Source organism: Asterias rubens, chromosome 2, assembly GCF_902459465.1.
Source record: "Asterias rubens chromosome 2, eAstRub1.3, whole genome shotgun sequence".
NCBI lineage: Eukaryota > Metazoa > Echinodermata > Asteroidea > Forcipulatida > Asteriidae > Asterias > Asterias rubens.
In genome coordinates, this window is record NC_047063.1 from 10,929,545 (window position 1) to 10,940,993 (window position 11,449).

Sequence of the window (11,449 nt, forward strand, 5' to 3'; positions counted from 1 at the left end):
AAAGACCATTTCGACCAGTCCAAGGCAACGTGTTTCTTGAACATATTTCATGGGAAGGGTCTAATACATAGTACAACCACAGGCCAGCTTAGTTCATGACAACACAGTCTCTTTAAACTTCTAATACCTGTACACACAGACTGACTGAACAACAAATAAGTGAAAAGGCTAATTATTTCTTATCTTTCACTGTTTCAAGTAAGTTTTTATTTACAATTTTTACAACTGAATTTCAATAATAAATATTTTGTAACACCTTTGTATTACATCATGTAGCAAGCTGTTTTATAGCAAGTAGGAAGGCCAAGTTATGAGTAACTGCATACAAAATGTTTTGTTTTATTCACAATTGAAATTCAAAAACGCTTAACAGCTATTGTGTATGTGACCCTAATTGAAACTTTTTACACCCATAGCATTCAAGTGTGCATACCAGAACTAGAGTACCAGCCAACCTACCATGTCTTATACACCGTTTGTAACTGGTTTCCTTCTTAATTTTGCTTAGCAGAAAAAACTGTTAAGCACTTCAGTCAGCAACTCTGTCATTGCAGGTTTCCTTGTGGTCATTGTTTTCAAGGAAACATACAACGCTTCCGCTGATTACTTTTGTTGTCAAAGATAACAAGATAAGCAAGCAATCACAAGGTCTTGGGGTTAATATCTTTGCTCGACTAAATTTCTCAACGGCCATAAGCCCTTTTCACACTAATTCTCTTATCCCAGTGGAAGACGGCCCTGGGAGTTCTCTACAGAGTTACCCCAGTGCACATTCACACTGTCCCTGCCTAGGTCCATATTCCATGAAGTTCAGTTTGCATGTTTCAAGAATACCCCAGGAATTTACTGATTACCCCTACAGAGCAGGGTATGCCCATTTGTCGGGGTAGATCAGGGGTAAAGCTTTGAAGTGTGAAAGGACCGGCCATTTTTTCCTTGGGTTGCCTGTAGGGAATAGAGTAGTGTGAAAAGGGCTTAAGAATAAATAATATTGCAGAAACATTGAAAAACTCTCACTCCCCTACAGTGATTCCCTGACGGCTAAGGATTGAGGCTGCATGAAGTAATAATAATAATAATAATAATAATAATAGTAAATAAAGTACTTCAGCCGAGCAGAATGATCTCAACATACAAAAGAAAACTCCATCATTACGCCCCATTGGTCAAGCATTGCTGACTTCTATCCATCATGCACAGGTGCCACACCTCTAAACTTGCTCAAATGTTGCTGAAGCTTTCTTTAAACCAGTTTTTCTGCAGGAGAAACAAAAAATAATGTTTGAGGCAAAATAGAACACACAAAGTTTGAATACGTGTGAAAACAAGAACAGTTCTGTTGTGATAGGACAACAGAGGCAATGAAGGCAATTGCCTCCATGCCCTTCGGTCATTGAAATGCTCAAGTAGAAATATAAAATTTCCTCATAGGGTAACCTCTACCAAGGAGAAAATGCCTGTTGTACCATACAAATCTTTCTCAATATATAGAATAGAACAGACAATTCTATGTTTTGGTCACGTCAGCACAAAGACTTCAGAAAAATGGCAGCTCAAAGCCTTAAACACAGAAACTAATAAGTAAGATCAACAGTGGTTCTATTAATTTTGGTTTTACCCATACATACAACGATGCGTGTTAGTTAGCACTGTCTACTCAGTGCTTTCCTGAGCAATGTGAACAAAATCATAGGCATATTACTCAGGTGGGATTCGAACCCACAACCTTTGCATCTAGTGCAGTGTCTAACCAACTAGACCACCGAGATTGCCTGGTAGCTAGAGGCAGTTCAAATCCTACAGTGATTTGCTTTATTTGTTTTGTGTTGTTGACTTACACTTCTCTTCTGAAGGTGTCTTGTGTAATCATGTCCATGTCGGAGCCAGCTGGACTGGGATCAACATTATCACAGCCAAGAGTTTGGGTCGCTGATGTGGGGAAGGACAAAACAAAGTTGGCGTAAATAATTGCATTAAATTCTTCCAAATTTTACACGGATGATTTGAAAATATTGTCAAAATATTGAAATAAAGAAAAATAATATGGGAGAAAAAATGATTACTTGGGTTGGTTTCATTCTGACGATGGATTCTTAAAATAAATGAGTGCATATACTCGGGCCTGTCTCTTTCATCTTTGAAAGGGCAATGCCATTATTCATTTTTCAAATGGCACTTCCAATGGTTGCAAACCGACTCAGACACCTGGGAATGTGGAGAGAATGTGTCGACAACTCCATTCACCTTTCATAGCCAATGACCTTTCCGCTGCAAACCACGTTGTCATCCTATGTGCGGACCACTGGAGAGACACCATATAAAACAGGAAGGACATGATGAAGAAAAATGGGAAATCTTCAAGTCAATGGGCAACTTTGAAGGGGCACCAAAGACAAGACTAGGGGCAATGGAGCCCATGGCCTGTGTGTTATTCCAGGCATGTAAACCAGCAAATTTGAATGTCCCACACTTGGTTGAGTTCAATACTTACATTCTTTGTATTGTTCTGATGTTATGAATCCTTTCTTAGTCGGATCCAGCATTCCAAAAACAGACTCAATATTGGACTCGTCAAACAGACACGGGAAGTCAAGTTGCGTTGTTCTGGATTCTTTAAGTTTCTCCACATAGTCAATCATGAAGGTCTTGGGATTATCTGCCAAAAGAATTCAAAGTTAATGCAACAGTAGACCCAGTAACAAACTGTACTCCTTTTTAAAAATTTTGTTATTACTCCTTTTTTCGAAATGTTTTCATTATCTGTTGCGATAATGACAAAATTTCGAAAAAAGGAGTTGTCATTATCTGTTGCAATAATGACAACATTTCGAAAAAAAGAGTACAGCGCCCCAGTTACAAATACTTTTTGAGAACTGCTTGTTAATTCAAAACTTTTGAAAGCAAATGAGTGGCATTCCATTAAATATACCTACATTATCAGCACACAAAAAATAGACCAGACCCAAAGTGGTGAAGCAACAATTGCATTTATTTATTGACTTGCAAAAACAGGCTTAGATTTGTCTAGTTGCGATAGACGGGCGATATCAGAGGGTTACGCTATCGCAACTTAGATTTGTCTTCCTATATTACAATTACATCCTTACTTAACTGATTTTAGAACTCTCCAGTAAAAACACTAACCATAAGCTTATGGTGTTGAATTTTTTTTTTTTTGATCGAGCAACGCGAGACGCAAACTTTTGTTAATGACAGCCAGTCTCTGAATTTTTGTCTTTAAGACTTAATAAGACCATGAGGGCAAGTCAAGGTCATTTTCATTTTGCAAAGCCCCAAAAAGACACATCTCTGATCTCTGCATTAAAATCTCACGGAGGAGAACAAAGATGCTAACAAAATGGGGTGACCATTCTAGTCAATATGATAGTTCAACCCAAACTATTTTACCCACAGTATCCTTTGTTGTTTGTTTTTTAACTTGATATTTCGGACTAAAAATAAAAGTAAACACTTTTTAATGTAAATTTTGTCATCTCATACCTGGTCTATGAAAAACAAGCTGAGCTGTAATGTTATCAAACAGTTCCATTATTCTCTGCTTCTCTATGTACTCCTGAGCTTCACTCTGTCTTGGAACAGCCATTTTTTAGAACTTTATTAACGAAATTTGCAGGAAAACGTCGAACACTTTTCGCTCATGCACAACAGAAAACTTGTTGACACAGTGTTGCCAGGCGCAGATTGATAAATATGGCGCCCTCTATTGATATTTTTGAGCCAATGTAAACATGGCGCTCAGCAACCAGACTGAAGTGAGCACCAAATTTGGGCCCAACACCAAATTTGGTGATGGCAAAAAAATTTGGTGCTAGCACCAAATTTCGATATAACTGTCGACGACCGTCATTACCCGTCGAAGACAGTGCGGAAGGATTGTACACGCGTAAGGTATGGGTAGATTCAAAGCCAAGAGTTCCATCTTAATTGGGCAATATTATTAATTTTTATTTCATAAATCTATTCCTCATACCCCTGGCTAAATCAGATTAGCGCCCCAGTGTTTGAAGTCTGCTAATTAGCTTAGCCCAATTAATTTAGTCAATGAAGAATATACGAATTTTTGTACTGTATGCGCTGTATGCGTAAGGTATGGGCAATTACAAAGCCAAGAGTTCCATCTTAATTGGAAAAATTTATTAATTTTTAGTTCATAAATCTATTCCTCATACCCCTGGCTATATCAGATTAGCGCCCCAACTTGTTAAGTCTGCTAATTAGCTCAGCCCAATTAATTTAATAAGGGAAGAACTTGCTAGTTTTTGTACTTTATACGCTGTTTATATGCTATGCGAAGAACAAGCGTATAGGTACGGGCATATACAAAGCCAAGAGTTCCATCTTAATTAGCAAAAATTATTAATTTTTATTTCATAAATCTATTCCTCATACCTCTGGCTATATAAGCCCGGCGCCCCAATGTGTTAAGTCTTCTAATTAGTTCAGCCCAATTAATTTAATAAGGGAAGAATACGAGTTTTTCTACTTTTTACGCTGTACATTATGCTGCACACAAAGAACAAGCGTAAGATATGGGCAATTACAAAGCCAAGAGTTCCATCTTAATTGGAAAATATTATTAAATTTTATTTCATAAATCTGTTTCTCATATCCCTGGCTATATAAGCCGGCGCCCCAATGTGTTAAGTCTTCTAATTAGTTCAGCCCAATTAATTTAATAAGGGAATAATTTACGAGTTTTTCTACTTTATACGCTGTACATTATGCTATACACAAAGAACAAGCGTAAGGTATGGGCAATTACAAAGCCAAGAGTTCCATCTTAATTAGAAAATATTATTAATTTTTATTTCATGAATTTATTCCTCATACCTCTGGCTATATAAGCCCGGCGCCCCAATGTGTTAAGTCTCCTAATTAGTTCAGCCCAATTAATTTAATAAGGGAAGAATTTACGAGTTTTTCTACTTTATACGCTGTACATTATGCTGTACACAAAGAACAAGCGTAAGATATGGGCAATTACAAAGCCAAGAGTTCCATCTTAATTGGAAAATATTATTAATTTTTATTTTATAAATCTGTTTCCCATACCCCTGGCTATATAAGCCCGGCGCCCCAATGTGTTAAGTCTGCTAATTAGTTCAGCCCAATTAATTTAATAAGGGAAGAATTTACGAGTTTTTCTACTTTTTACGCTGTTTATATGATATGCAAAGAACAAGTGTATAGGTACGGGCAATTACAAAGCCAAGAGTTCCATATTAATTGGACAATATTATTAATTTTTATTTCATAAATATGTTCCTCATACCCCTGGCTATATCAGATTAGCGCCCCAGCGTGTTAAGTCTACTAATTAGCTCAGCCCAATTAATTTAATAAGGGAAGAACTTGCTAGTTTTTGTACTTTATACGCTGTTTATATGCTATGCAAAGAACAAGCGTCTAGGTACGGGCATATACAAAGCCAAGAGTTCCATCTTAATTAGCAAAAATTATTAATTTTTATTTCATAAATCTATTCCTCATACCTCTGGCTATATCAGATTAGCGCCCCAGAGTATTAAGTCTGCCAATTAGCTCAGCCCAACTAAATTAATCAGGGAAGATTTTACGAATTTGTGTACTTTTACGCTATACTTATATAACAAGCGCGTAGGGTATGGGCAATTACAAAGCCAAGAGTTCCACCTTAATTGGAAAATATTATTAATTTTTATTTCATCAAATATGTTTCCCATATTCCTGGCTATATATGCCCAGCGCCCCAATGTGTTAAGTCTGCTAATTAGTTCAGCCCAATTAATTTAATAAGGGAAGAATTTACGAGTTTTTCTACTTTTTACGCTGTTTATATGATATGCAAAGAACAAGTGTATAGGTACGGGCAATTACAAAGCCAAGAGTTCCATATTAATTGGACAATATTATAATTTTTTATTTCATAAATCTGTTCCTCATACCCCTGGCTATATAAGCCCGGCGCCCCAATGTGTTAAGTCTTCTAATTAGTTCAGCCCAATTAATTTAATAAGGGAAGAATTTACGAGTTTTTCTACTTTTTACGCTGTACATTATGCTATACACAAAGAACAAGCGTATAGGTACGGGCATATACAAAGCCAAGAGTTCCATCTTAATTAGCAAAAATTATTAATTTTTATTTCATAAATCTATTCCTCATACCTCTGGCTATATAAGCCCGGCGCCCCAATGTGTTAAGTCTTCTAATTAGTTCAGCCCAATTAATTTAATAAGGGAAGAATTTACGAGTTTTTCTACTTTTTACGCTGTACATTATGCTATACACAAAGAACAAGCGTAAGATATGGGCATATACAAAGCCAAGAGTTCCATCTTAATTGGAAAATATTATTAAATTTTATTTCATAAATCTATTTCTCATACCTCTGGCTATATAAGCCCGGCGCCCCAATGTGTTAAGTCTTCTAATTAGCTCAGCCCAATGAATTTAATAAGGGAAGAATTTACGAGTTTTTTTACTTTTTACGCTGTACATTATGCTATACACTAAGAACAAGCGTAAGATATGGGCAATTACAAAGCCAAGAGTTCCATCTTAATTGGAAAATATTATTAATTTTTATTTCATAAATCCGTTCCTCATACCCCTGGCTATATAAGCCCGGCGCCCCAATGTGTTAAGTCTTCTAATTAGTTCAGCCCAATTAATTTAATAAGGGAAGAATTTACGAGTTTTTCTACTTTTTACGCTGTACATTATGCTATACACAAAGAACAAGCGTAAGATACGGGAAATTACAAAGCCAAGAGTTCCATCTTAATTGGAAAATATTATTAATTTTTATTTCATAAATCTGTTCCTCATACCCCTGGCTATATAAGCCCAGCGCCCCAATGTGTTAAGTCTGCTAATTAGCTCAGCCCAATTAATTTAATAAGGGAAGAATTTACGAGTTTTTCTACTTTTTACGCTGTACATTATGCTATACACAAAGAACAAGCGTCTAGGTACGGGCATATACAAAGCCAAGAGTTCCATCTTAATTAGCAAAAATTATTAATTTTTATTTCATAAATCTATTCCTCATACCTCTGGCTATATCAGATAAGCGCCCCAGAGTGTTAAGTCTGCTAATTAGCTCAGCCCAATTAATTTAATAAGGGAAGAACTTGCTAGTCTTTGTACTTTATACGCTGTTTATATGCTATGCAAAGAACAAGCGTCTAGGTACGGGCATATACAAAGCCAAGAGTTCCATCTTAATTGGAAAATATTATTAATTTTTATTTCATAAATCTGTTCCTCATACCCCTGGCTATATAAGCCCGGCGCCCCAATGTGTTAAGTCTGCTAATTAGCTCAGCCCAATTAATTTAATAAGGGACGAACTTGCTAGTTTTTGTACTCTATACGCTGTTTATATGCTATGCAAAGAACAAGCGTATAGGTACGGGCATATACAAAGCCAAGAGTTCCATCTTAATTAGCAAAAATTATTAATTTTTATTTCATAAATCTGTTCCTCATACCCCTGGCTATATAAGCCCGGCGCCCCAATGTGTTAAGTCTGCTAATTAGCTCAGCCCAATTAATTTAATAAGGGAAGAACTTGCTAGTTTTTGTACTCTATACGCTGTTTATATGCTATGCAAAGAACAAGCGTATAGGTACGGGCATATACAAAGCCAAGAGTTCCATCTTAATTAGCAAAAATTATTAATTTTTATTTCATAAATCTATTCTTCATACCTCTGGCTATATAAGCCCGGCGCCCCAATGTGTTAAGTCTTCTAATTAGTTCAGCCCAATTAATTTAATAAGGGAAGAATTTACGAGTTTTTCTACTTTTTACGCTGTACATTATGCTATACACAAAGAACAAGCGTAAGATACGGGAAATTACAAAGCCAAGAGTTCCATCTTAATTGGAAAATATTATTAATTTTTATTTCATAAATCTGTTCCTCATACCCCTGGCTATATAAGCCCAGCGCCCCAATGTGTTAAGTCTGCTAATTAGCTCAGCCCAATTAATTTAATAAGGGAAGAATTTACGAGTTTTTCTACTTTTTACGCTGTACATTATGCTATACACAAAGAACAAGCGTATAGGTACGGGCATATACAAAGCCAAGAGTTCCATCTTAATTAGCAAAAATTATTAATTTTTATTTCATAAATCTATTCCTCATACCTCTGGCTATATCAGATAAGCGCCCCAGAGTGTTAAGTCTGCTAATTAGCTCAGCCCAATTAATTTAATAAGGGAAGAACTTGCTAGTTTTTGTACTTTATACGCTGTTTATATGCTATGCAAAGAACAAGCGTCTAGGTACGGGCATATACAAAGCCAAGAGTTCCATCTTAATTGGAAAATATTATTAATTTTTATTTCATAAATCTGTTCCTCATACCCCTGGCTATATAAGCCCGGCGCCCCAATGTGTTAAGTTTGCTAATTAGCTCAGCCCAATTAATTTAATAAGGGAAGAACTTGCTAGTTTTTGTACTCTATACGCTGTTTATATGCTATGCAAAGAACAAGCGTATAGGTACGGGCATATACAAAGCCAAGAGTTCCATCTTAATTAGCAAAAATTATTAATTTTTATTTCATAAATCTGTTCCTCATACCCCTGGCTATATAAGCCCGGCGCCCCAATGTGTTAAGTCTGCTAATTAGTTCAGCCCAATTAGTTTAATAAGGGAAGAATTTACGAGTTTTTCTACTTTTTACGCTGTACATTATGCTATACACAAAGAACAAGCGTAAGATACGGGCAATTACAAAGCCAAGAGTTCCATATTAATTGGAAAATATTATTAGTTTTCATTTTATTAATCTGTTCCTTATACCTTTGGCTACATCAGATTAGCGCCCCATTGTGTAATGTTTTCTAATGAGCTCAGCCCAATTAATCCAATTAGGGAAGAAATTGCGAATTTCGTACTGTATAAACGCTATTATGCCTAATACATCATTCGTAGGGTATAGGCAAAAACTAAACAAACGAATTCCATCTAAGTTGGAAAATATTAACATTATTTATCTTATAAATATGTTCGACATACCCATGGCTACATCAAATTAGCACCTCGACGTGTTAACTTACTTAATTAGCTCAGCCCAATTAAATTAATCAAGAGAATCATTCACAATTTCTTTTATACGCTGTATGATTATACTAAACACACGCGTAAGGTATGGGCAACTACAAAGCCAAGAGTTCCATCTTAATTGGAAAATATTATTAATTTTTATTTCATAAATCCATTCCTCATACCCATGGCTATATCAGACTAGCGCCCCAACTTGATAAGTCTGCTAATTAGCTCAGCCCAATTAATTTTATCAAGGAAGAATTCACGAGTTTTTGTACTTTATACGCTGTATATGCTATACTAAGAACTAGCGTGAGGTTTCGGCAACTACAAAGCCAAGAGTTCCATCTTAATTGGAAAATATTATTAATTTTTATTTCATAAATCTGTTCCTCATACCCCTGGCTATACAATCCCAGCGCCCCATAGTGTTAAGTCTGCTAATTAGCTCAGCCCAACTAAATTAATCAGGGAAGAGTTTACGAATTGTTGTACTTTAAACGCTATACTTATATAACAAGCGCGTAAGGTATCGGCAAATACAAAGCCAAGAGTTCCATCTTACTTCGAAAATATCGTTCATTTTTATTTCATAAATCCATTCCTCATACCCCTGGCTATATAAGCCCAGCGCCCCAATGTGTTAAGTCTGCTAATTAGCTCAGCCCAATTAAATTAATCAAGGAAGAGATTACGAATTAAAAAATATCATCATACCCCTGGAAGATTAGCGCCCGACGTGTTTACGTTTGATAATTAGCTCAGCCCAATTAATTAAGTCAAGAGGAAAAATTACGAATTTTCTACTCGTTGGGCTAATACAAGCTGCAAGCTGTGTATTGAATGGGTAATTACAAAGGCAAGAGTTCCATCTTCTTTAGAAAAAATAATCATGTTTTATTTCTCAAATCTTTTCACAACTCTGATCAGAAATCAGCCCAATTAATTTAAACAAATTTATAATTAACGAACTTCATACTTTAGTGCATGTGCTATTTGCCTATACATAAATACATGCTTAAGGTATGGGCGAATACAAAGCCAATGGTTCCATCTTCATTGAAAAATAGTACAATGTTTTAATCCATAAATCTGAAACCAATATCAGATTAGTGCTCATACGTGTTAATCATCGGCTACTTATCTCAACCCAATTAAATTCACAACACGAATTTCCTATTGTATGCTCTAATTCGCCATGCTTAATACGTGTGTAACATAATGGGCAAATACAAAGCCAATGGTTCCATCTTTTAATAGAAAGAAGGTACAATTTTTTAATCCATAAATCTGTAACACACACCCCTAAATGTTATATACAAAACATGGTTTGACGGTGACTAGTCGATATTAGCTCCCCTATAGGTATAGGAAGTTTACCCAATACCTCGGGGGCCTCTCGTCGACTAGTCACCTGAAATAAATCATGTTATTTGTTTTACTATACTTCGTACATATTCAGTTACCGGAACATGAGTTTTGTGCAAGAGAAAATGATGACTTTGAAACAAAATGCACATTATAAGTTTGTTCATGTGTTGGATGTCGCTTAGAGAGCGCTGTTCGTGCGCGTGTATACAAACGGTGCCACGATCAATATCGCCCAGGGATGACGTCGCGCAATGGTAGTGCGCATGACAAGTAGAATAGCTCCCGGGGGGGGGGGGGGGGAGCTATTACTTGTCATGCGCATCTACCACTTGCGTGAATACTCACGTACCGCTTGGTAATTAGCAAAATTAACACCTGGCACGTGGTTATGAATGGACCAATGAGAACTCGACTCTAGGTCATGAATATGTATGAGGTATGTACTATACAAAGATAACATGGAGCAAGTTCGATCAGCGACCATTTTTCAACCACTATAGTCAATGTTCTACTAATCGACTAGTCACCCTAAATAAACCATGTAACATTGGCTAATTAGCTCAGCAAAATTTATTTAATAGATTGAAGATTCACAAACAGGCGAAATCGCCAAATGGTCAACAGTAGTCAACTTTAGTCTGTTGATTGAACTTGCTCTATATGGTTTGAGGGTGACTAGTCGATAATAGCTTCCCGAGGTATTGGAAGTTGACAAACTAGTTTTTCAATTTCCATACCGAGGGGAGCTAATATTCGACCAGTCACCCTATATACCATGTAACATTGGTTAATTAGCTCAGCCAAATTAATACCTCACAAATTCCTACTGCATGGGCTAATATTCTTTATTAAATACATGCCTACTAAGGTATGGGCAAATAAGAGTTCCAGCTTAAGTAGAAACAAGTTATCATGTTAATCGAGAGACGATTTCACATATTTATTCAGTATACGCTAGCACAGGCTGCGTATGGAATGGGTAATTACAAGAGCGAGAGATCTATCTTG

At 36.2% G+C, this 11,449-nt stretch overlaps 1 protein-coding gene across 1 annotated transcript; it reads right to left on the reverse strand.

Moving 5' to 3' along the window:
• LOC117306910 (EF-hand calcium-binding domain-containing protein 10-like) lies at positions 1-3,692 on the reverse strand. The gene is made up of 4 exons (XM_033791478.1): positions 3,502-3,692; positions 2,492-2,656; positions 1,839-1,929; positions 1-1,257 (listed from the first exon to the last, which is right to left on the reverse strand). The coding sequence occupies exons 1-4, from the start codon at positions 3,602-3,604 to the stop codon at positions 1,212-1,214; spliced, it is 405 nt and encodes a 134-aa protein (XP_033647369.1). The 5' UTR covers positions 3,605-3,692; the 3' UTR covers positions 1-1,211.
• Between the last annotated feature and the right edge of the window lie 7,757 nt (positions 3,693-11,449).

Excerpts from the sequence above, each read along its gene's own strand:
- LOC117306910 (XM_033791478.1), bottom strand. The coding sequence starts at position 3,604 with ATGGCTGTTCCAAGACAGAGTGAAGCTCAGGAGTACATAGAGAAGCAG. Across the intron at positions 2,657-3,501 it reads GCTTGTTTTTCATAGACCAG|ATAATCCCAAGACCTTCATG; the intron begins GTATGAGATGAC and ends TTCTTTTGGCAG. Across the intron at positions 1,930-2,491 it reads ATCAGAACAATACAAAGAAT|CGACCCAAACTCTTGGCTGT; the intron begins GTAAGTATTGAA and ends TCCCCACATCAG.